We start from the raw sequence: 25,058 nt of genomic DNA, 5'->3' as shown, positions 1-25,058 counted from the left end.
GGGTGGGGGGGGGGGGGGGTGGGGGGGGGGGGGGGTGGGGGGGGGGGGGGGTGGGGGGGGGGGGGGGTGGGGGGGGGGGGGGGTGGGGGGGGGGGGGGGTGGGGGGGGGGGGGGGTGGGGGGGGGGGGGGGTGGGGGGGGGGGGGGGTGGGGGGGGGGGGGGGTGGGGGGGGGGGGGGGTGGGGGGGGGGGGGGGTGGGGGGGGGGGGGGGTGGGGGGGGGGGGGGGTGGGGGGGGGGGGGGGTGGGGGGGGGGGGGGGTGGGGGGGGGGGGGGGTGGGGGGGGGGGGGGGTGGGGGGGGGGGGGGGTGGGGGGGGGGGGGGGTGGGGGGGGGGGGGGGTGGGGGGGGGGGGGGGTGGGGGGGGGGGGGGGTGGGGGGGGGGGGGGGTGGGGGGGGGGGGGGGTGGGGGGGGGGGGGGGTGGGGGGGGGGGGGGGTGGGGGGGGGGGGGGGTGGGGGGGGGGGGGGGTGGGGGGGGGGGGGGGTGGGGGGGGGGGGGGGTGGGGGGGGGGGGGGGTGGGGGGGGGGGGGGGTGGGGGGGGGGGGGGGTGGGGGGGGGGGGGGGTGGGGGGGGGGGGGGGTGGGGGGGGGGGGGGGTGGGGGGGGGGGGGGGTGGGGGGGGGGGGGGGTGGGGGGGGGGGGGGGTGGGGGGGGGGGGGGGTGGGGGGGGGGGGGGGTGGGGGGGGGGGGGGGTGGGGGGGGGGGGGGGTGGGGGGGGGGGGGGGTGGGGGGGGGGGGGGGTGGGGGGGGGGGGGGGTGGGGGGGGGGGGGGGTGGGGGGGGGGGGGGGTGGGGGGGGGGGGGGGTGGGGGGGGGGGGGGGTGGGGGGGGGGGGGGGTGGGGGGGGGGGGGGGTGGGGGGGGGGGGGGGTGGGGGGGGGGGGGGGTGGGGGGGGGGGGGGGTGGGGGGGGGGGGGGGTGGGGGGGGGGGGGGGTGGGGGGGGGGGGGGGTGGGGGGGGGGGGGGGTGGGGGGGGGGGGGGGTGGGGGGGGGGGGGGGTGGGGGGGGGGGGGGGTGGGGGGGGGGGGGGGTGGGGGGGGGGGGGGGTGGGGGGGGGGGGGGGTGGGGGGGGGGGGGGGTGGGGGGGGGGGGGGGTGGGGGGGGGGGGGGGTGGGGGGGGGGGGGGGTGGGGGGGGGGGGGGGTGGGGGGGGGGGGGGGTGGGGGGGGGGGGGGGTGGGGGGGGGGGGGGGTGGGGGGGGGGGGGGGTGGGGGGGGGGGGGGGTGGGGGGGGGGGGGGGTGGGGGGGGGGGGGGGTGGGGGGGGGGGGGGGTGGGGGGGGGGGGGGGTGGGGGGGGGGGGGGGTGGGGGGGGGGGGGGGTGGGGGGGGGGGGGGGTGGGGGGGGGGGGGGGTGGGGGGGGGGGGGGGTGGGGGGGGGGGGGGGTGGGGGGGGGGGGGGGTGGGGGGGGGGGGGGGTGGGGGGGGGGGGGGGTGGGGGGGGGGGGGGGTGGGGGGGGGGGGGGGTGGGGGGGGGGGGGGGTGGGGGGGGGGGGGGGTGGGGGGGGGGGGGGGTGGGGGGGGGGGGGGGTGGGGGGGGGGGGGGGTGGGGGGGGGGGGGGGTGGGGGGGGGGGGGGGTGGGGGGGGGGGGGGGTGGGGGGGGGGGGGGGTGGGGGGGGGGGGGGGTGGGGGGGGGGGGGGGTGGGGGGGGGGGGGGGTGGGGGGGGGGGGGGGTGGGGGGGGGGGGGGGTGGGGGGGGGGGGGGGTGGGGGGGGGGGGGGGTGGGGGGGGGGGGGGGTGGGGGGGGGGGGGGGTGGGGGGGGGGGGGGGTGGGGGGGGGGGGGGGTGGGGGGGGGGGGGGGTGGGGGGGGGGGGGGGTGGGGGGGGGGGGGGGTGGGGGGGGGGGGGGGTGGGGGGGGGGGGGGGTGGGGGGGGGGGGGGGTGGGGGGGGGGGGGGGTGGGGGGGGGGGGGGGTGGGGGGGGGGGGGGGTGGGGGGGGGGGGGGGTGGGGGGGGGGGGGGGTGGGGGGGGGGGGGGGTGGGGGGGGGGGGGGGTGGGGGGGGGGGGGGGTGGGGGGGGGGGGGGGTGGGGGGGGGGGGGGGTGGGGGGGGGGGGGGGTGGGGGGGGGGGGGGGTGGGGGGGACCATTGCCCTCCCCAGGACATGTGAGCCAGCAGTGAGAGGGCTGGGCAGGACATGCCCTGGGAGACTATCTCTTTACTTAATATTTGTCATCTTAGGGCTAGCCGGGTTAGCCGGTGGCAGAGGCTTTCTGATCATCACCTGGACTATAACCCTAGATCACCAACTTGCAAACCTTCCATTGGACCAGCGCCTGTACGGCTGGCTCGGGTGGTGTGAGCCCCGGACCTACCGTTTGCAGAGCAGAACGTCCATTATAGTAGGGTTTACTATTACTACCACCATCCCCACTGGGAGCCTCGGTGGCTATAGTAACACCCTAGAACTCCCCTCATTGTCAATTGGCACCCCCGATCTGCAATCTCCTCCCCTCCAACCTTCTGTCTACTGTTGATTAGATTGTATGAACTATATTGTTGGTAGGAATTGTAGGTAGCTATTAGAATTGAATTTGTATAAATTGTGGGTGGTTTATCAGAATCGAATTTGTATTTATTTTTGGCTTAACCTGACCTGTCTCTTAGACCAAGGTCCTTAGATTAGATTAGATTAGATTAAGGTTGATAGGGTAGGATTAGCTTAATTAACTGTGTTAGATATTATTCTGTGGGGTGTTAGCCAGGCTTTTTAGACAGAGGGGAGGTTGGCAGAGTCATGGGGGCACCAACTTTGGGGCTGGGGATCCCTGTATTGATGGGACGGGGTAGATATTGCGGTAGGCGGCGGCCATATGATAGCTACACGTAGATATAATTATGCTCGCCTGCTCTCTTGACCTCCGACTCTATCCCGAGAAACGACATGGTGGCTGGGATCAGGGACACTCTGCTTCGCCTTTGGTGCTAATCAATGCCAGGTCCATCAATAATAAGACCGCAGTGCTCGGAGACTTTCTCGGAGCCCGCCAACAGGGTGGACCTGGCATGTATCACCGGTGATCTGCGTGCGCGGCGGTGAGACCGTCGCCTGAAGCGAAGTTGTTTCCCCGGGTTTCAAGCGTGGTCTTCACTAATCGCTAACACAGGGTCAGGGGGGGCGGTGTAGCACTGTTCATCCGTGAATCTATTCCCTTTTAGGCAGTCCTTCGGCCCCGAGGTCACCCGCATAGAATCGTGTCGGCCTGGAGTGGTTGGCCCTGGAGAGGTTGGCTGCTCTCCTAGTGTGTACTGTGTCGCCGGAAGCGCACCGGGAAACGCTGCCTCCGCTACAGCTGCTGGAGGTGGTGTCGGATCAAAGCTTTATGCGGTTCCCTCAAGCTTATTGTTTTGGGGGACTTCAACGCCTATGTCGTATACCGGCTCATGTACAGCGCCTGCGGACCTTAGTGTGTCATCCATATGCGACGCTTAGGCCTCTCCCTTAATAAATTCTGGCCCCACCCATGAGGCTGGGCACACGCTGGATTTGGTCTTCGGGTCGGGGATAAATCTGGTCGTATCCTCTACTGAAAGAGTGCCATGGGCCGACCACTGTGCCCCTGGAAGGTCTGGGTGGACTTACTGCGACTTGGCCGTCTAGGCGACGTAAGCCGTTTATGTTCGCCCGCTGAGACTTATGGATCCACTTCGGTTTCCTGAATGTTCTGCGGGACCCTTGAACTCACTTCGGCACGCTTCGATGAGCAGGTGGAGGACTGGAATTCCCCGCTCTCCGATGCCATCGATGTTGTTGTTCTCCGGCGCCCTCTTTAATAAGTCCCCGCTGTTGCTGCGCTTCCGTGGTATACAGAGGAGTTAAGGCTGCGATGAAGTCGTAGAACTTAGACGCATAGAGCGAGTGTGGAGAAAAACTGCGTGACTTAAGCTGCGCGAACACTTATAGGACGCTTTGGTGAAAGTTTGAGGAGGGTGGCTTAATGGGCTGAAGTGAAGAGGGCTTTCTTCTCTTCCTCGTCGCATCCGGCTAGCTCTCACCCAGCACAATTGTTCCGTGATAATTCGGCTATTGACCTCCTTAATCGGAGAGAGTAGTCCTCAAATTCTCAATTGAGCATTAGCTGTGAGGCATTTATGAGCTTTTTTTTTCGGCGATTAAGATTTTCGCGCCGCTCCGCCTCATGACCTTCAACCCACATTAGCTACAATTAGTGAACTGGAGACTCTCTTTGCCGTCTCTCAGGTCCTTGTTTGGCCCAGTTTTCCCTGCTCTCTGAAGTCAGCTGTCGACAGAGCCTTAGCTGCTGTTAGATTCCTACTACCTGTCCTCTGGATCCGTGGCTCGTCCTGGTTTTGTAAAAACCTGCCGGGCGTGAGCTACGACCCCATCTGTTGAAAGTATAATCAACGGTTCCTTTGAGCATAAGAACCTTCCCGGATGGGTTGAAGGAGGCAGTGGCCCGCCCTCTCTTAAAAACACCATCATTAGAGCCGGAAAGTGATCTGGCCAATTACCGCCTGCTTCGAATCTTTCGCTTCTGGGGACCATAATTGAGAGAGTGGTGCTGGCCCAGCTTCAAGGTTTTCTGGATGACACTATCGGCTTTCCAGCACTCTTCAAACCGGCTTCCGTGCTGGGGCATGGGACGGGGACTGTTATAGTTCCGCCGTCACAGATACACTCCGTATTCAGCTTGACCGAGGCGGATCGCCGCCCGCCGGTGATATCGTTCTATCCGCAGCGATCGCTGTTCGGTAAACGACCATCCAGTTTCTTTATGCGCTTCACCGTCTGGCAACCCGTGGAGTCCGGCGCACTGTCCTTCCACGGATTGTCCCGCTTCTCCGGGCCCGAAGTCAGCAAGTGAGGTTCTATCCGCCTCCTGGCGCCCGCTTCAATGTGGTGTACCCCAGGGGGCGCTATTATCCGCGCTGCATTTTAATATCTATATGCGACCCCCCCTGCTCAGCTGGTACGGAGTTTCGGGCTGGTCTGTCATCAGTATGCAGATGACACGCAGCTCGCCTCCTCTGTTGATGGAGGGGAGAGCCGCCGCCGCCCCTGTGGCTCTCTTACAGCACTGCTCTTGGAGGCGGTCGCTGCGTTCGGTTGGCTGCAGAACGCAGGTTAAAACTGAATCGCTGTCGAAGACGTGGGAGATCCCTCTGGCTTGGCCGTGGGGAGGGTCTTTCCAGCCGCCGGTGTGGGAGGGGGCCACTTTCGGCATTGACCCCTCCTGGCCCTGCGAGCCTCGGGGGGGGTCCACCTGGATTCGTCTCTTTCAATGGAGACCCAGGTGGCCTTATACAACCCGGGCTGCTTTTTTTCCACCTTCGCCAGGCCTCGGGCGGGCTGGCGCTCTTCCTCTCCCAAGCGGGACCTAGCCACGGTGATCCATGCAACTGTCATCTCCAGATTAGGGACTATTGTAACTCATTCCCCACGCTGGCCTTCCCTTGGCGCTTGGATCTGGAGACTAAAATCTGGTCCAGCATGCAGCGGCACGCCTGCTTGCAGGTAGTGCCACCTGGCAAGCATATTCAACTCTATACTCGTGCCAGCTGCACTGGCTCCCGTGGAATTCTCGATCATCTTCTAAGGTGCTGGTATTGACCTTTAAGGCCTCTACGCTGCCTGGGACCATCAGATCTTCGAGAGACCGCGAGATCACCCCATACGTCCCTGCCAACGGCCTCTCCCATCGGGTTGAGGCCAATTTACTGGTGTGGGTCCCTGGCTCCTCGGGATGATAATGTTGGTTTCCACACGGGCTAGAGCCCACGGCTCTGGCCCCTGCCTGGCGGGAACACTCTTCCTCCAGTGTTGTCTGGGCCCCGCGGGACTCTGGGTGGAGTTCCGCGAGGGCCTGTAAGCATCGGAGTTGTTCCGCCTGGCCTTTGGAGTGAACCGGCCGCTGATGGTGCCCCCCCTGCTGCCTCGGCCCCGACATCTGGGCCAATTGTCATCTCAGACTCGCCATCCCCCTCTTTTTAGAGAGGGGAGGGAATTTTTAGATTAGAATGTCGGACGCCTTTCTCCCCTTTGGGGAAGGGAAGGGAACTACAACAGTAGATCACTGAACGCTATTTATTTGCTGTAATTTATTACATATTTATTAGGAATGTTGTTATGGTTATCGCTGCTTTTAAATGTTTTAATTGCCTATATTGTTTTATTTCTGCTGTACACCGCCCAGAGCCCTCCGGGGATGGGGCGGTATAAAAGTTTAAAAAATAAATAAAATAAAATAAAATAAATAAATAAATAAATAAATACTAACAACATACCTTACAAACCACACTATCACCTTGGACTTCTAAACATTCGTCGGGTTTTGCATATGGACATCACATTTATTATTGTAGAGACAAGTTTACTGCTCTCGGCCTCCAATCACCCTGTGCTTGGTGTCGTGCTCTGAAGTGGCGGGGTGAGTCCCTAGGAATGTGCTTCAGTGGTGGTACAGTCCAGCTCCCTGCCCTTCAACCCTACCCTGAACCTCTTCACAGCCTTCTCACTCATCAGCATCCAATGACAGAACACTTCCTTTCTGCATCCCGAAAATACAACGGCTGCTTCCACGTGACGTCTTTTGGAGCTCATCAGGTGAAAGAGAGCAATAACACATTGCAATATAAAAAGACAACTATAGGAAGCTGCTGCAAAATATGCAAAACCCATCAATCCACAGACAGGCTGTGAGGAAATATGCTGTATGTCACCCGAAATTCATAGAGAGCCTGTGATGAAGTATGCGTAGCGAAGCACGGGTGCCCTGCTAGTATTAGTATATAGAATTAATTTAATTAATTTCTATACAGACAAATATGGGATACACACCAAGACAGAAATGAAGATACGTCATAACTGTTTGGGTGATTCTGCACAGGCCAAATAGAACGGGGTCAGGCCCTTTTTAAAAAGCATTTGTGGGGGGAGTTCCCAAGGAACTTACCCCCACCCAAATGCTTCTGACCCATTCTCTTTGCCTGAACACGGGTTAAATGAAAGTCACTAAATTAGTGACTTTCCCCCTTTAACTTGGTTTTCAAATGCTTCCTGCTTTCCTGTGCAAACTATGTGATTAGATAGCATTCAATTCCCACCCCCTTCCATCCACCATTAGAGTGGATTCTCTAATAGGCGGCCACCATGTTGTGCCAGTATGGTGGGTGGGGGGAATTCTTGGGGGATTGGGGGTGGGATTCTGACAACAAAGGGGAGAGGGGAATTCCCTCCCTTATCTGTAACCCCTGAAAGGCAGCAGAGTATACCTCAGTCTGAAACATACAAATGTGTAATTGCTGGCTGACTTACTGCCCTTTCTGATCTCAACAGCCTGTGCTCAATCAGTTGCAGGATTAGACCAATAGCAAGCAGCCTATTTCTTTCATGCTGGATCAGACAAATAGCAAGCAGCCTATTTGTTTCAGTGGCTCATTAGATACCAGAAGGAATTCTACAAGCTGGGTCTGCAGACAGTAGCCAGAGGCTTTCTGCATATCAGCCCAAAAGTCGTATTCAGCTGTAATGCCTATTAGCCAACAATAGTTCTATCCTTCATCCATCTATTTTAAACCCATATAAGCTAGTGTTCATCACCACTGACTTATACAAATCAACTGCCCAATATATGAAGCAGCATTGCCTCTGCCAATCAGTTTTCATACAGTGAATTTGAGTTCTAACAGTTGGGGGTGGGGGGGGATCCCCTGCCTTCTGCTCTTTTGAGTGACAGTGGGAGATTTTTTCTTCAAAACCCTGATGCTGACTGTGGAGTCCCATTACTTCTGATTTAACAAATGGAAGTGACATATTAGGGAAGCTATCGCTGTCACTTCTCAGTCACATCACGCACACACACCCATTCCTGCCTACTGCCCACCCTAGCAGACTGACATATAGCCATCAGCAGGCACATGACAAACTGTCATTTCTGTGCCATTTGCCCTATCACAATCCAGACAGACCCAGAAGGAACTGGAGGAACTCTGTCTGCTTTTAAAACTACAGGCAGAAGGACCTAGCCTGCTTACTTGAACTTTACACTTATTCTTTCTCATGACTCCTGAGATGGAACAGTCTCTTTCCTTCTCTAATTAGCTGCCAGCTCCACAGGAGGCAGAAAAGCAAATAAAGCAACCAATCAGAGGGGAAAAGTTAGATCAAATGAACCAGAAAAATTACTCCTTACCTGGTCGACAGCAATTGAAGACCTGTGCACTTTAATCAACCCTATCAACAAATTAGGATTGTCACAGGGACAGTTAAATTTTTAACATTAAATTCTTCCTTGAATTCTCCTGTAGATTCAAATACTCTCTGATCCATTGTGCAAGCGCATTTTCCTTACGCAGCAGCACAGATGGCTGATATTTCCATGCGGCAGCGGTTATTAGGTTTTAATGTTACTTAGTGACAACTTCATAACATTTGTACAATCACCTGCTCAAGACCCCTGCCGTTTGATGCACTAAAGATTAAGCTTGAAAACTCTTAAATGAGCTTAAGAAGTTCCTGCAAAGGTTGCACTGGTATTTTGCAGAGTGATCTTGCCCATTAGCCACCGTTTTGTGAAGCTCTTTCTTAGTAGATTAAAAAATAATGTCCTGCTATTGAATTACTTCTTGTGCTAGACTTCCAAAGGCTTGCCAGCATTTCTGTCACAGCTGACTAGCCCATTGTTCATACTGCATCAACATGTAGATCTCTTCTAGACTCCACACCCCTGGTTTTTCCTTTCCCATTTTTATCAGGCTTGACCAACTGTGGTCCACCTGGCTTGGACATAACTGAACATCTGCTCATATGGTTCTTGCACTCCCGCCTCTGTGGTTATCCAACTAACCTGAGATGTCAATCAGTGCCATAGCATCAATAATAATTGAGGCAGAGGCCTCAATAACAGCAGATTAAATTGCAGGTGTTAAAGGAAGCCAGCATTTGGACTTTTCACCCTTGAAAATACCCCCCCCCCCCTCTAGCAGTGACAATTTCAATCATGTTCCCCTTCAGAAACACGGACTGCTTTTCTCCTTTTGATTGGATTCTCTTCTAAAATCTTCAAAAATGTGTTTTTAAAATCAGTGTTTAAAGCACACACACATATACTCTTGACTTGTTCGGTTCGATAGAGAGAATGAAGAGGGAAAACTCACATGGACTTCTTCATTCCCTACATTTGTCCTCAGAACTTCCAACCCCTCCTCAATCTTTGCCCCAGCAATCAAACCTCTGTTATAATTCCCTTCTGCATTGCAGGCTATTCCTTCAGGACCACAATTATCTCTTTGCTTGGTTATTCGAGGAAGAAACTGGTTTATTTGCTGCTTTTACAGTTTCTTGCCATTACCTCATGCTTTGCCCTAATGGGGTCTCTGCCATGTATCCAATAATGTTTTGTTTAATCTTTCGGCTACTATTGGAGGATACTTTTAGCTCCAGCTGGGATAATTGTGCTTTCAGATCAATTGATTTTCAACACGTTAGGGATCCTCTTCTCAAAATAATTGGTAGGGTTGTGGTCCTTTATCTCTGAGAGAGACAGAGCAGTTGAACATTACGTGAACTGATTTGATAGCACTGAGATAGCAGTGACACTGATTTTCTTTACTAGATATACAAAGTGAGCGTACCATTAATCTTCACAGAGTGGGTCTGGGCACTGCGGCTCAAAATTGCTGGATCCAAGTACTTTCAAGAGTCAACCTGCCAATGCAGTTCCTGAAAACTTTCTAAATTTTATCCTCTATTTAATAAACAGACAGTAAACTTACAAATGTGGGAGAAATATGCTACTTACTTCTATTAATAATAAATGAATGTCTACTTATTATGAAAATTGGGGAAGGGCTGATTGTATGCTAAGTAATTATGACAGCTTATTCTTTTTAAAGAACAGGTGATCTTTCTAAAACTGAATGTGCTGAGATTGCCCATTAATTTTTTTTTTTACCATGATGTTCATGAGAGTGATTCACATGAAAAAATAATAGGCAAAAGTTCCCAAAGTACTTCAGCTCCAGTTTTCCAAAAAAAACTGCAGTTGGTTTTCATGATTACTTAATGGCTGTTCAAAAATGAATATTACTCTCCCATTTGTGGTTGTATGTGAGAAAGTATGAAAGGAACACCAATGTGCACCTTTTCCAAAATATGGATATTAAAAAGAGATTAATAATAATAATAATAATAATAATAATAATAAGTATTATTATTATTATTATTATTATTATTATTATTATTATTATTAATTAGATTTAATGAACTATTCACCCCCGAAGGGCTCTGGGCGGTGTACAACAAAACAAAAAGTAAGACAATAATACACAATAAATAATTAATTAAAATTCATAACTTAAAGTCTATAAAACACAGCAGCAGCATTACATATCCAGTGAATAATAATGGTGGCGCCTGATCCCAAGGCTGGTAGGGGATAGACAGTGCCAAATAGATGTTATATCAGTTTGCCAATGATGATATAGCACGCAATACAGAGGCATCCGAGGGGGGGAAATCTGCGGCCGGCCTCCCCAAAGGCCCGGTGGAACAATTCGGTTTTACAGGCCCTGCCGAATTTGCTAAGATCCCGCAGGGTCCAAACAGCTGATGGTAACGTGTTCCACCAGGCAGGTAAGTGGCCAGGGATTCTCGTGTGCTCCTGGGTCTCGGTAGCAGAGGGCCAGCCACATCAGCTGGAGGGGCCAGGGGACCGCCAGGTTGGCAACTCTGCAGACTGCAGGATGGCCTACCTGGGACATATGGGGTGAGATTATTGCTGCTCATGGAATGTAATGCTGTGGAATGAGGCTTTGTCGCTGTTTCACGCATGTTCCCCAAAGTGACACAGTTAACCCTATATCTGTCTATCACAAAAGCTAATTTGTTTCTACTACTTGGGGGAAGGGCAGAGAACACTTCAACAGCCTAATCCTACACCTCTGTGCTTTCTCACAGAATTTCCTTCCTTGTTCCACTTCCCTCCTCTCTGATATCTTTTAAATTCCTTCAGCCAGTTCTTCCCTATGTTCTGGTTGCACCTCCTCAGTCACTCCTTCTCTGGCAATTTCTTCCCAGCCGAGAGTTGGTTCTGCCTGTGTGTCAGGTCTTTTCCAGCCTCCTGCCTTGGCCCCTGACTGGCCTCCACAACCCTCCTTGTCCCTGTATTTTTGCAGCTTCTGGAGCTTCCCTGTCTTCACCACAACTGCTGGCCAGGATCCTTGGCCTCCTGGTTCTTGCTCCTCCCTCTTCTCATCACCCCAACTCATCACCCCAACTGCCAGACATTAAATCTGGTGATGGTCAGATACTCAAGCCCCATTCTTCTTGTAGCGGTGGTATGTCACTTCTGTCTTGGTAGTTTCCCCCCCTGCCTGGGCTGTGGGAAGTTTCCTGCTGCTGCTCAGACCCCATGGGGGTGGCTTGCTGGCCACACACCACTTTGGACCTTGGTATTCCAGTCTGCCAGGCATCCTTAAAAAATAGATCTCTTGTAGACCCAGCACCCTATTGGAAAGTGCCCTTCATTTATTTTACTGTGACCCTGTCAGTGTACCTATCCTTTCTCCCATTCATTATTGCACCCGCTAGTCAATACTGTGAACATTTCGGATGCTGCCCTATTTAGCTTAGTATAATTGACAACACCAAGCTCAATATAAACAGAAATGCCCATGTTGTACACTCATACGAAATAAGCAAGAAAGCCTAATACAGACACTAATAAAGCCAAGTGCTCTTTAAACCCTTTGTTTCTTTTTGAACAATCTGCCAATGGGATACATATGGAGAAGTTGATTTGTTTGCACTTATGTTTCGGAGGGAGAAAAAAGGTCACATTCCCCATTTATAATCTCAGCAGAAAGACCAGGGCCATCAATTCTCAGCTCCAATTCCCTATCTCATAACTGTCAGATTATGAAACTGCAAACTGTAAGCCTCAAGAGTTTACAGAAAAAAACATCTCCTTATTCTCCATGGCTATTTTAATCAGATGAATTAATAAAATCAGGATTCAACATCCACTATTCACCACAAGAGCTGGGAAAAAACTAGGACATCAGATTCTCTAGGTGGTTTGGGGTTTTTTTTTGACAATATATTACACTTGAAACCCACAGAATATGAATTCACCAATCACCTACAAGCCTCAGTCCCAGATTCTTACACCTGTGACTCATCTTCATGTGAACTTTTAAGCCCCCATGGACCCACCAATTAATCATTTTCTGTACTTGTTAGTGACAGTGGTGCTAAATAATCAGGCACTCACCTATTTCTTGCCATACATTCTTCTTGTTGATGTATTTAATACAGGTAATACAGCAGAGACTGTATTATCTGAGACTTTTAAGGAAAAAGCAACTGAATGAAAAACTACTGGTGACCTTCTACCGCTGTGCTATAGAGAGTGTCTTAACATACTGCATCTGTGCATGGTTCGCCAGTTGCACAGTGGCAGATAGGAAGGCGCTCCAAAGGATGATCACTACTGCCCAGAGGATTATTGGCTGCCCTCTCCCCTCTTTGGAAGAACTTTATAATTCCCGCTGCCTAGAGAAAGTTCAGAATATTCTGGAGGACCTGTCTCATCCGGCATACTTTCTTTTTCAAATGTTACCATCTGGCAGACGCTATAGGATTATAAAAACAAGGACAAATAGGCTTAGAGATAGCTTCTATTCTAGAGCTGTGGCTATGCTGAATTCCATGGTTTTGTGTTGATATGTTTGGGGCTGTGCAGAGATGGGTGGAGGAAGGGGAATATGAGGATGGGGTGTAAAGTCTGAAATAGTGTGCACTGGGGAATGCTTGTAAATGTCGTTGTGCGTTCATAATGACAATAAATGTTTCTTATCTTCTTATCTTATCTTATAGATACTTGAGCTCATCAGGGCTCACTGCATAGACAAGGGGTGGCCAACCTATGACGCTCCAGATGTTCATGGACTACAATTTCCATCAGCCCCTGCCAACATCACTGACTGGCCATGCTGGCAGAGGCTGATGGGAATTGTAGTCCATGAACATCTGGAGTGCCATAGGTTGGCCACCCCTGACATAGACTTTTCCTGGGTTCATCCCTAGGTCCAGCCAACGGATGTGGCAAGCACGCATGGGGCCCATTTGCATTTGGACTGTGGCAAGTGGGGAAAAGGGTCATAAGCTCTCCCTATCTGGTTATGTTTTCAAAATGTGAAAAAGCCCAGGGAGCCACTGCTTACCCCACTGGGGAAATTTAATCTGTGTCAATAAGCAACAAGAATGATTGAGGGACTGGAGCACCTTCCTTATGAGGAGAGGCTGCAGCGTTTGGGCCTCTTCGGTTTGGAAAGGAGGCATCTGAGGGGGGATATGATTGACGTCTATAAAGTTATGCATGGGGTAGAAAATGTTGACAAAGAGAAATTTTTCTCTCTTTCTCACAATACTAGAACCAGGGGGCATTCATTGAAAATGCTGGGGGGAAGAATTGGGACTAATAAAAGGAAACACTTCACGCAACGTGTGATTGGTGTTTGGAATATGCTGCCACAGGAGGTGGTGATGGCCACTAACCTGGTTAGCTTTAAAAGGGGCTTGGACAGATTTGTGGAAGAGAAGTCAATCTATGGCTACCAATCTTGGTCCTCCTTGATCTGAGATTGCAAATGCTTTAGCAGACCAGGTGTTCAGGAGCAGCAGCAGCAGCAGAAGGCCATTGCTTTCACATCCTGCATGTGAGCTCCCAAAGGCACCTGGTGGGCCACTGCGAGTAACAGAGTGCTGGACTAGATGGACTATGGTCTGATCCAGCAGGCTTTTTCTTATGTTCTTATGTAAGCTAATTGTTAGTTTTTCCCAACAGCAACTCCCAAGAGTCATTTTAGGTTGGAAAAATGATGAGGGAGAGAAGGCTTAAGCCCTGTTTCCTGCATGGTATGAGCTGAGTTCAAATTGGGAGATCCCAGACCACGTCTATTGATTGGACCCAAAGGAGGATCCAGGAAAAATATCCTGTGTAACTAGTCTTAGCAATGCCATCCTAAGCAGAATTACATCCTTCAGTGGCTTTAGCAGGGTGTAACTTTGCTTCAAATGGCACTGTCAGTCACCTCACAGAAGTACATTAAGCATTATAATCCCCTCCACAGCATGCCCCTTGTACATTATCCAATGTGGGAAGGGGGAATACTGAGGAGGAAGGACAGGGGAGTTGCCAAGATGGCCTCCTCAATGCATCAATAATGGCCTTATACAGAAATGACATTTCAATCTGTGTTTTAAGCTATCAAAATGTAGAATGTGAACTTTGCATCAAGTTTTCTCATTTCCCCCCAGGCTCCAAATAAATGATCCTCATGGTATTATTGTTAAAAGAACGATGAATTTAAAAAGCAATCAGTCAATCCCTCTTTTGGCTACGGCGACATATAAGGTCAACAAATGAATGTCAAACCACACGTGATGGATCCTACTGTTAAGACCTAAGAGAGATTCTCTTTTTAAGGCACAGCAGCAACAAAGGTTGATCAGCCACAGTACATTAAGATTTCAGAAAACAGAATGGCACGAAGGGACACATTTAGCACACCAAGTGGGACTCAGTGCCCAGAATGTACAGCCACTGGTGCAATAATATAGCAGGATGGCACTTGAACCTGCTACTATACTTGGGGAACCAAGTTTGCAGCTACCATTCTGACAGGGGGTGACGCAAAAATGAGAAGAAATGCAACTAGACCTGCTGCTGCTGCTAAGAGAAAGGCTAGAAAAAGAAGGAAAATGAGCATGTCTGATGCCATGCATTTTTCATTGGAAGCAAGTCCCAATATATCTAATATGCACTCACTCCTAAGCAACCGTGCACTGGTGTACCAGTGGACAATGCCCCAGACATGCCAATGATCAAACAGAAATGGATTAAAAGGCAAACATTGAAGCCAGTTCTGAACTGATGGTTGGACTAACAAACCAAAGAAGCCTAGCAAATTCAGGAAAATGACACAGTATATGCAGACTGTGGAATTCAGTGGAAGATTGAGGGGGGAAAGGGGAGAGGTCACCCCTTTTCCCACTAATCATAGTTCCACTCAAATGCTTTCCTAGTTGCTCTTTTCCTCATATGAGAAAAAATTATGAGTATACATACTTTCCCCTCTTGGGCAGAAAAGCACTAGGGCATGTGTCAAATTTTGAGCTTCGAAAACAGCTGTGAGGGAAAGAGTTAAAGATCTCCCCTGCCCCATCCATCTATTGCTTAAATAAACATCCTCTAGAGGCTACTTTGCATTAAAAAGAAATGGGGTTAAATTATACTCCTCAGTATGAAACATGTCATTTTCCCCTCAAGGATCATGTTTAAAGGGTAGTTTAAGAGGTTTCAATGTACAGGAGTTACTCCAGTGCCTTCTGCCACGGGGGCCTGGCTGGGCCTGGCTCTTTGTGGTGGAAGCAGTAACCATAGCTGGAGAGGCCCAGCTATTGCAGCAGTGCTGCAGCCTGAGAACTGCCATGGTGGCAGCCATCCCCAGAATGGCCCAAGGCATCCTCTACACTACAGCAACAGTGCAGCCCAAGAGCTGTTACCAGCATCTGCCACCAGCTGGCCTGGCAGCTAACCCCATCCCCCCCTCACGCTCTTAGCAGCAGCAGACACTGCCATTTTGAAAGAGAATTGTCTGTGGAAACCCCGCCAGTTTTTTAAAATTTCAGATATTTCTGCAGAGCTAAGGGATCACCTAAGTCTGCAGAAAATCCTGTTGGGGTGAGTGGATCCCCTATCGGCAGATTTAAGTATCTGCAAGCAAGGGGCACACTTCAGAATTAGATATATGGATGGTGAGATGTGGACTGGCAAGTCATGTGAATAATTTATTAAGAAACAACTAGGGGAAGGTCAGTGGCTCTATTGATCATGCAAGACTTTTCACTTTGTCTCGCAGAATATTTTCCAGAGGGAGAATCTCTCAAAGATCACTTAAAGTTTGTGGCAGCTTCAAAAATAAATGTAATTATTGTTAATATAAGACTCTGTGCTAGAAATGAATGACTAAGTGAATCTGACATTTGCAAAACATATCAGCATTGACAGAACTGGGAACTAAAGTATTTGGTTAATCCTTTGACTAGAAAAAGCACTGCCGTGGATACTGCAACAACTACAGTATGTCCCACGTCTTGATACTGTCCATCGGCTATCACTCTATTAGTCTTGGCAGTAGCTGAATGTAGCCAGTGGGAGTTGTTTTGGTAATGGGCTTGGGAAGATTCTATTATGGCAGACACACTTCTAAATGCAGCCTGCTACTACTGTCACCCATATGATTGATCTGAGAAAAATTATGGCTAAGTATGGGAAGACATTCTCTTCCAAATTGCAAAGGACAGGCTGCACTTTTTTAAAAAAGTGAAGTATGCAATTACTGTACTTATTTCATACCACACTTTGCATATTTCATGACACGTTGTTTCCAAATTAAAATTTGGAATTTAGATGATTTATTAATGTCAGCAAATCACCTTTGGTGGATTTATGGAATTCTACAACCGCTGTAAAATGGAACGAGCCCAGCAGTTTGTAAATGTAGCTTCTCTCATTCTCATGCTGTCAACCTTGCTTGTGGAGACTTCAGCCTATTTTGCAACTATGGCTGCAATTCTGGTGCAGTGGATACCCCACCACCAAGGTACAACCCATTAAGTCAATGCAGTGTAAACCCTGTCAGAAAAAAAGATAATCTTTTGCACCTTCTTGCAAAGAAATGAGGGTAGGTAAACCCCATTCAGCAGGACAGATTTCCACACAACCATCACAGAAAGCAGATCTCCCCAAAGAGTCGCCACCTTTGTTGCCATTATAGCTTTTTGCAGCTTCATTTAACAACAAACAGAACAAATACAGAACAAGGCATAGAGTAAGAGGTCAAAACTGATCAATGCTGCATTGTATGAAATTTCACTCCAGGGGCTAAGAGCAGAACCAAGATGGAGCTAATAAAAGCCGGCATCCAGGGCTCCTGCACGGCAGAAAGAATCTAACTGTTAACAACTAAAGTACAGATAATACTCCACTTACCTGCTCGTGATACTCAATCCCCATGCTGAGAGTATTGATCAGGATAGCAATCATGATTCCACGGCCAAAGTACTTGCTATCTACAATCTTCCGAAAAGTCTCGCAAACCACATTCCAAAAGGCTAGGCATTTTAATGTTTTTCTTCCTGGGGCTTTCCACCGTTGAGGGTCCCTCTGATCACTGTAGTGAGCATCATGGGTGAATTCATAAACCCCATCACTGTCAGAGTCTCCTGTCTCGTTGTCTGTCAACTCCGATTCATTAGCCAACGTCTTCATACAATATGGACAACTATCAGGGCTGCAAGTGCTGTCGGGTTTCCCACACTGGCTGGAAATCTTGCAGGAACTTTGACAAGGCCCTGAAATGAGGACAAACAGCTTCCTGTTAACTCAGCAGACATCGTGCAACTCCCTTTCTGGAAGAGCCCGATAATCAGCCCATTACAGTATTCACTAGCAGTTTTTACCAGAGAAAAACTCCCTGTATACTGTATATATGGAGGGGTGTTTGTGTGTAAATCCTTCTTACAGTCAGAAAACTGAGTTCGTTCACCTACCTTTGGTCTAAAGTTCCATTTGAGCCGTAATTGAACCCTTTGAACGGGAAACACACTAGGGTTACTGGTTAGATTATTCTAAAAATTGGCAGTTCAAAGCTAAATGCAAAATATGTGCCTTAACCTCAAGCACTGATTGCAGAGAAATCAGTACTAATTTAATGACAAAAGAATTCATGCCCAAGAAGGCAAAAGGTAAGCGGATGAGGAAAAGTAAAGACGTAGCACATCAAGTGAGCCCAAGGGGGTCTTCAGGAAACAAACAGCCTCTCAGGGACTAATTATACAAACATCCCAATCCTAAACCCCAGGTCTGAATATCTTAGGTCAGAGACTATGTTCTATGCCAGCCTAGGTCACTGATAGGCTGACAAAGCTATGCTTGTGTTATTAGATTAGCTGACACCAAGATGAGATTATCTGACACTAAGTCACTGTCAAGCCAGCATGACTCCAGCACTCACTGGCATATGAATGGGAAGCATCAGAGGGTTTTGTGTTTGTTTTTTGCAGGAAGAACAGTTTATAACCAGTATTCAAAGCCTTGAAGCCCCACTCACACCCTGACAACCGCCTAGCAAGAATGCTGTCATAATTTTAAATAACCATATTGAATACATGGAGACAGTTTACCTCCCCCTCAATCTCCCAGCCAGCTCCCAAGACCCCAGCACAGGATATCAACTGGATTTGCAGCCTTCACAGTCCTCCTGTATACATTATATGCACTATATAAACCCCAGGCGGGTTGCTCATTGGTCAGATGACAGGGTAGGCGACAGGTGTCTATCTCTCTCTGTCCTACTACTTTACACTTCCAGAAGACACATACAGGGCTTTAGTGATAAAACCCCACACCCTGCACAAAAATGGAGCACACTGTACAAACAGGCAAGGAGTCAAACAAACGCTGCTATGTCGCTCATGCTGTTTAGTGCAGATTCAATAAGGATCGTCCACCTCTAGACACAGACTCCAAAGGGATGCCTCCATTCCAAGGACAATGCACACAGGGTGTGGGAATCCTGATTCAAACTGTGACTATAGCAGCAAGAGTGTCCTGTGCTCCTCTGCATGCACTGGCGGTGCTTTGCCATAACCATTCAGCCTCCCTCTATAAGAGCTAAGATTAAGTGTGAACAACACAGAAAGGTGAAAGTGATGGCAGATAAGCTGACTTTCTATTTCTGCAATGTCACATGCTTGTATAACACTCTTCTTTTCCAGTGAGGAGTGTGTACAACAACACTCCTGGATGACTACCGGCTAAATTTCTATCTGTTCTACTATTGACAAAGCATCCATGATTCCCAGCAAGATTAAATCTCCACAGAGTAGGCCCAGTAGTCAGTGCAGACTTAGTTCCAATGCAACTCTCTAGAGCAGGGGTCTGCAACCTGTGGCTCCGGAGCCGCATGCGGCTCTTTCAGCCTTATACTGCGGCTCCACGTGGCCTGGAGGTCAGAGGGTAGCATGGATGTGTCCCTCCAGCCCTCCAGAGCAGTGCTGGAAGGAAGGGTGAGTGGAGGGGCCGAACCAGAGGCAGCTCTGTGCGGAGCTGCCTCTCCGGCTTGGTAGATCTTCAGGGCCATGGAAAACGGGTCCAAATGGCTCTTTTATTATTATTATTATTATTATTATTATTATTATTATTATTATTATTATTATTATTATTATTATTATTATTAATTCGATTTGATAAACCGCCCTACCCCTGAAGGGCTCAGGGCGGTGCACAACAAAACAAGAACAACCATAATAAAACAAATTGAATAACCCCAGTTAAAATACAAATCTTAAAACTATAGCAGCAGCAATCCACAATAAATAGTTAATAATTAATAATAAGGGGCGTCTGGCATCACACCCTGGCGATCAAGACCTGGGAGTGGACGAATTCTGGGAGGGGGCTGGCAGATGGTCAGATGGTCAGGTGCACAGCCAGTAAACAGGGCAATAAGAAGGGGGCAGAATCAGCGGCCAGTCCCCCCAAAAGCCCGGTGGAACAGCTCAGTTTTACAGGCCCTGCGGAACTCCCCAAGGTCCCGCAGGGCCCTAACTGCTGGAGAAAGAGCGTTCCACCAGGCAGGGGCCAGGGCAGTAAACGCCCTGGCCCATGTGGAGGCCAGCCGCATCATAGAGGGGCAGGGGACCACCAGCAAGTTCACCTCCGCAGAGCGGAGGGTACGACCCGGGACATATGGGGTGAGACGGTCCCGTAGGTATGAGGGCCCCAGGCCGCAAAGGGCCTTAAAGGTCAAAACCAACACCTTGAAGACAATCTGGAATTCCACTGGGAGCCAGTGCAGGTGGCATAACATGTGGGTAATATGACCTCTCGCTGGGACCCCCATGAGAAGACGGGCCGCTGCATTTTGGACCAGCTTCAGTTTCCGGATCAGCCGCAAGGGAAGGCCCGCATAGAGCGAATTACAATAATCCAGCCTGGAGGTGACCGTGGTAAAGGTTGCAGACCCCTGTTCTAGAGTAAGTATTGACTCAACGGCAACACTGTCGCCCAACTGATGCATATAATTATGTGGGAACCACCATGTTCAAGGGGGAAGTTGAGAAAATTGCCAGAGCACCACACAGAGACTTTGGAGTCCGTTTGCTCCTTGCCGTTATTCAACTCTTTGTGCTATCCAACAGGTGGAGAGACAGTGGCAGAGTGCCAAGGGGACGGAAGGGCGCGTCGTGCACCGGGCGAACGCCTGGGAGGTGCAAAATCGCCCCCTGGCCCCTTCCCTTTCCCCTGCGGCACCCCCCCTTCGCGGCACACCCCCCCCCAACCCCCTTCCCACACTTACCTACGTTCCTTTTCTTTTTGTAGTACTTTTTGAGGCTGAAAAAAGCGGCCTAGTTACAGTTCAGGGGGAAAACTGCCTAAGGAACTACAGTTCCCAGGAGACCTTGGGGCTCACAAGGTCTCCTGGGAAGTATAGTTAGTCAGGCAGCTTTCTCCTTGAACTGTAAATAGGCCGCGTTTTTCAGCCTCAAAAAGTACTACAAAAAGAAAAGGAACGTAGGTAAGTGTGGGAAGGGTGGTGATGTGTGTGCTGCGGGGGGGGGGGGTGCCGCGGGGGGGACAGGGGGGCGGAAAAAACACTCTGCACACCAGGCACAGTTTGGCCCAGCTACGCCTCTGTGGAGAGACCAGGATGGACTTCATTTGCAGTGCGATGCCAACTATCCACCAGGCTTATAACACAACCAATGGCCACAGTGACCCATGAAATTCCAGCTGCCCTGCTATGGATTGGCCAGTTTCCTTATGCTAGTCTAGCTTCTGCATCAATAAAAGCTGCTGAATGGACAATTACATGACCAGTACAGTTGTCTTTCTGGTGTGCAGACAGTGGGGAGTTCATCCAGCAGCCAGCACCTAGATGGCTCCCACTATCTTGATGTTCCGGGCATTGGTGTTTTCCCCCATGCATTGGGCTGAGGGAAAGTTATTACTGGGGGACAGCAGACATGCTTCCCAGTGCTGGATCTGTCCCCTATGCTGCGCCTCTGCTTCCTTTAGCCAGGACACCAATAAAATGGCTGTGGCCAAATTTTCCCACACCAAGGAGATTTTCTGTGTCTCCGACTGGACCCTCAGACGGCTTCCTCCCCTCCTCGGACAGCAATTGCAGCTTGACATTGGGTGCGTGGCTACGGCAGCATTTGCTGGTTGGCTGTTTCCATCTCCCCATCACGGTACAATTTCTATGCTTTCTGCACCTGCACAAAGTTTTTTTAGTTCATCTGTATCCCCTCAGCTGAGTAAGCAGAGAAAACTGATTAGCAGCCCTGGCAATGTGCCACTGTCAGGATAGGGCTGTTAGCAGTACAGCTAAGGTGTCATAAAAAAAAAGCAGCCGGTTTCCCCTCCTTTTTTTATAATATCCAGTAAACCCTGATGCTCTACTTGGCACATTTGTGTTGTGACACTATGACTGTGGAGGTCCACACCGATCAGCAGCATGTTGTGCAGAATGTTACGGCATACACAAAGTTCTACTAGATACTGCAGTGTTCGCAACTAGACGCATCTTTGGCCCTGGGATTTCTCTCAAGTGAGCAAATACACATCTGTCAGTAAGCTATGGATTCTGTTATAATGAATACAAACTGGGTATTGCCTGAAAGCACGCCTGGGGAGAAATCAGGCCTATTCAACTTCTCTGCTAAATTTCTGCACAGCTCAGAAGATGGAAGCTATTCACTTGTATAATAGAGGCTCACTGGCCATCTAGCTACGGTGAAGCTTTAGACACCTTTGTCTGATTCAGCCCACAAAGCAGAAAATGTGACCTCCCCAGCAATTCCCACTGATTCTGCCTTCCCTCTGCAGACTCCCATTATACTGTTTGTGCTGGCCTACTGATCCCAAGGTGAAACTTTCAGCAGACTCAAGTGGGCTGCAGAGGGAACAGGAAATCAATGGTAATCGCTACCCTGTCAGTGTAAGGGCACTGTATGTTTGGCTATAGGCAGTGGTGGGATTCAGCAGGTTCGTACCACTTCGGCAGAACCAGTTGTTAAAATGGTGCTTGTAAACAACCAGTTAAATTATTTGAATCCCACCACCGGAACCGGTTGTTAAATTATTTGAATCCATACATAGGCCAGTACACTTTACATTGAAGATGTCAGGTAACATGGTGACATCTGTGGATGCATGTTGTCAGACACACTAGTTAGACACTGGGCAGTCCACAGTAGAATACATAATGTTTTGCATGCATCACTTGAAACACTGCTGCAAGAAAAGCACAACAAATTTATGACATCCAAGTCTACTGGAAAGCTGGAAAGCTGCAATGCCTCTTTGAAGTGTTAAAGTTGAAAAATGGTCCGTATTTCATGCCACGCTTTGCTCACTGAAGAAAGCACAACGTTCAGTAGCGCACAATTTGACAAAGAGTTTTCAACACCACGACCTTTGAAGTTAGACTGTAGCCACTTGTCACACAGCTCAGCAATCTTTCAGAGCAATATAACATGCTGTGTGTTTCACAACACACGGTTGCCTTTTGATTTTTTTTAATACTCTGAAACCTCCCCCTCCCCAAAATCAATTCAGCAAATACATCAAGAAAGTGGAACCAGTTATAGCTCTCCTCTTTATTCTCATATTTTTTTTAAAAAAGGAAAGAAATCTTGAGGATGCTCCAAACATCCCTGCTATCAGAATTTCTCTACTTTAGTAGCAGCCTCAGCAGGAAAAAAGAAAACCCCAACTGTTGCTTATCTCAACATCGTGATTTATTGCAATGTACGCTGTGTTAAATTTTGCGGTTGTCTGTTGCTTAACTTTGAGACTGAATCAAGCAAGGGGCGAGCCACAGCTATCCTCTGCCAAGAGTTCTCAGCCACCTCATAATACGTTTGGTCATTAAGACAACTCCAAAAGCAATCAGCTCTTCAGGCACCTGGAGGATTAGGAGTTGTAATTAGAGGCAGCACCGCAGCCAGCAAGCCGCTCTTGTGCTCCTGCTGCTTGCTGATACTGCAAAATTAACGCCCTCCCCCTAAACATAACCATTCTCAAATCATTCCTTATAATGACTGACTGCAGCTGACAGATGCCCCCCCCCCGCCCCCCCGGGACAACCCAGATGAGACGAATCTCCATGTTGGCTTTGGCTACTATGGAACAAGGAGTTTTGTCTCCAGAGTCCTTTCCTGACCCAGCTATATACAGAGTCCTTTCCTGACCCAGCTATATACTTGCTCTGTCTCTACGGCCCTTTCTGCACAGGCCAAAAACAGCGCCCTAGGGACAGCAAAAACGCTGTCCCTAGGGAGCTGTTCACATGCAGCAGCGCCGCCCTCACTCCCCACCCCCCCCGGGGGCACGAAGCTGCTGTTTCCCAACCTCGCTCCCAACCTGCGCCATCCCCCCCTTTCCCGAACGCCTTCCCTTCCTTTCGACCTTCCGGAGCGTCATCCAGGCCTGGGGACACGCCCCCCCTGCCCTGCGACTCCAGAGCTGTTGCGCAGGGCGGGGGGGGGGCGTGTCCCCTGGCCTGGGTGACGCGCCAGAAGGTTGGAGGGAAGGGAAGGCCTTCAGGCAACGGCGCAGCACTGCGCCGTCTTCCCCATCCCTACCGGGACCGTTCGTGTGAACGGTCCCGGGGGGTGGGTGCGTCGGCGTCGTATATGCCGACGCACCCCCGAGCGTGGCCGTGCAGAAACAGCCTATCATTCTGAAACCAGCAGGCAAAACTCACATGACCCAGGCTGCCCTCCTCCGTAAAAATGGATTGTAAGATTTGATCTAGATGGCCCTGCATTACATCCAGAAAGTTTCTCTCACCTAGAACACTCAACCCCTGGACAGTCCTCAAAAGTGTTTTGCAAAGGAGAAATCTGGATTTCTTTTGTGTCAACCTGAATGTTGCATTCTTTTCAGGAAAAATACGTATACAAAAATACCTGCAGGTGTGTGGCTGATTGAACACTCCATTTTTAGATAGGATGACTCTTAAGAGTATTGTCATGTTCTGGAATTGTGCAGCCTGATCCTACAAATGCTCACTGAAAAGTACATCCTACTTTGTTGGGACTTACAGCACATGGTGCTCTCCCAAATAGGTGTGCATAGACCAAGGAACTATGCTACACTGCTCTTTCCATTGCTGAAGTTCTGGTTGAATGGTCAGTCACTGGCAAACTATTCATTGTGAAGACAACTTCAAACACAGATGCATATGATCTAACTACACTGATACATGTGACCAAAATCCTTTCCAGTCCTCCTTCTTTTTATGGATGTCAGACCAATAATGCTGGTAACACCATCTATCAGACCGATGCAGGATTGTTGTACTTGAGGCTTGAAGGTCAATGAGGTAACATGTAACCCTGTAATCCAGTCTAAAGGCAACATATGTAAACAGCTCCTGCAATCTTCCCAACAAGAAGGTCACGAGAAGACTGCATTGTGGGGCTAGAGTCACTGGCCCAATAAGGGCAAGTGAGGGTCTTACGTGACACTTTCTCGTTGTCTTAAGGACGCCCATCTTAAAAGGTCTGTCCCAAAGTCTGTTTTCTTCTTACCAGCAGAGGAAGGCAATTGCCGTTACGTTCTGCTTATGGGCCTCCAGGGAGTATTTGATAAGTCACAATATGGCATTGAACAGTAGGCTAGATGGGCTCTCAATGTAATCAAGGTGCATTCTTCTAATATTCTTCAACATGAATCAGCTTAATTTTGTTTACCAGTGACCTATTTTTTTAAAAAATGAATTACTTTCTCTATTTTCCTACTTGTAAACTAAGTCTCAGTAACTTTAGTTGAAAGCCTGAAATTCCCAAACTGTCTGCATATTTTGTGGTGTTTTGCAATCTTTTAAAAAATACATATAATTAATATCTTTCTCCTACATTTTTAATACCTTCTCTCCTATAATTCTTCTACAAAAGATGAATTTGTCATCTCTGTCATGGTTCTGAACTGAGATCAGGCTGAATGTTCTGGTAATGCTTTACCTTG

At 50.2% G+C, this 25,058-nt stretch overlaps 1 protein-coding gene across 2 annotated transcripts in view; it reads right to left on the bottom strand.

Moving 5' to 3' along the window:
- CACNA1G (calcium voltage-gated channel subunit alpha1 G) overlaps positions 1-25,058 on the bottom strand; it is a 268,125-nt gene that overhangs the window by 197,817 nt on the left and 45,250 nt on the right. For both annotated transcript variants that reach the window (XM_048491901.1, XM_048491902.1), the window contains exon 8: positions 17,010-17,371. In XM_048491901.1, coding sequence (XP_048347858.1) covers positions 17,010-17,371 — 362 coding nt within the window. The remainder of the gene's footprint in view (positions 1-17,009; positions 17,372-25,058) is intronic.

The sequence above is a fragment of the Sphaerodactylus townsendi genome, linkage group LG03 (genome assembly GCF_021028975.2).
Source record: "Sphaerodactylus townsendi isolate TG3544 linkage group LG03, MPM_Stown_v2.3, whole genome shotgun sequence".
In the NCBI taxonomy this organism is placed as follows: Eukaryota; Metazoa; Chordata; class Lepidosauria; order Squamata; family Sphaerodactylidae; genus Sphaerodactylus; species Sphaerodactylus townsendi.
Note: the sequence above shows the minus strand (reverse complement) of the source record. Positions and strands in the feature narration are given on the sequence as shown.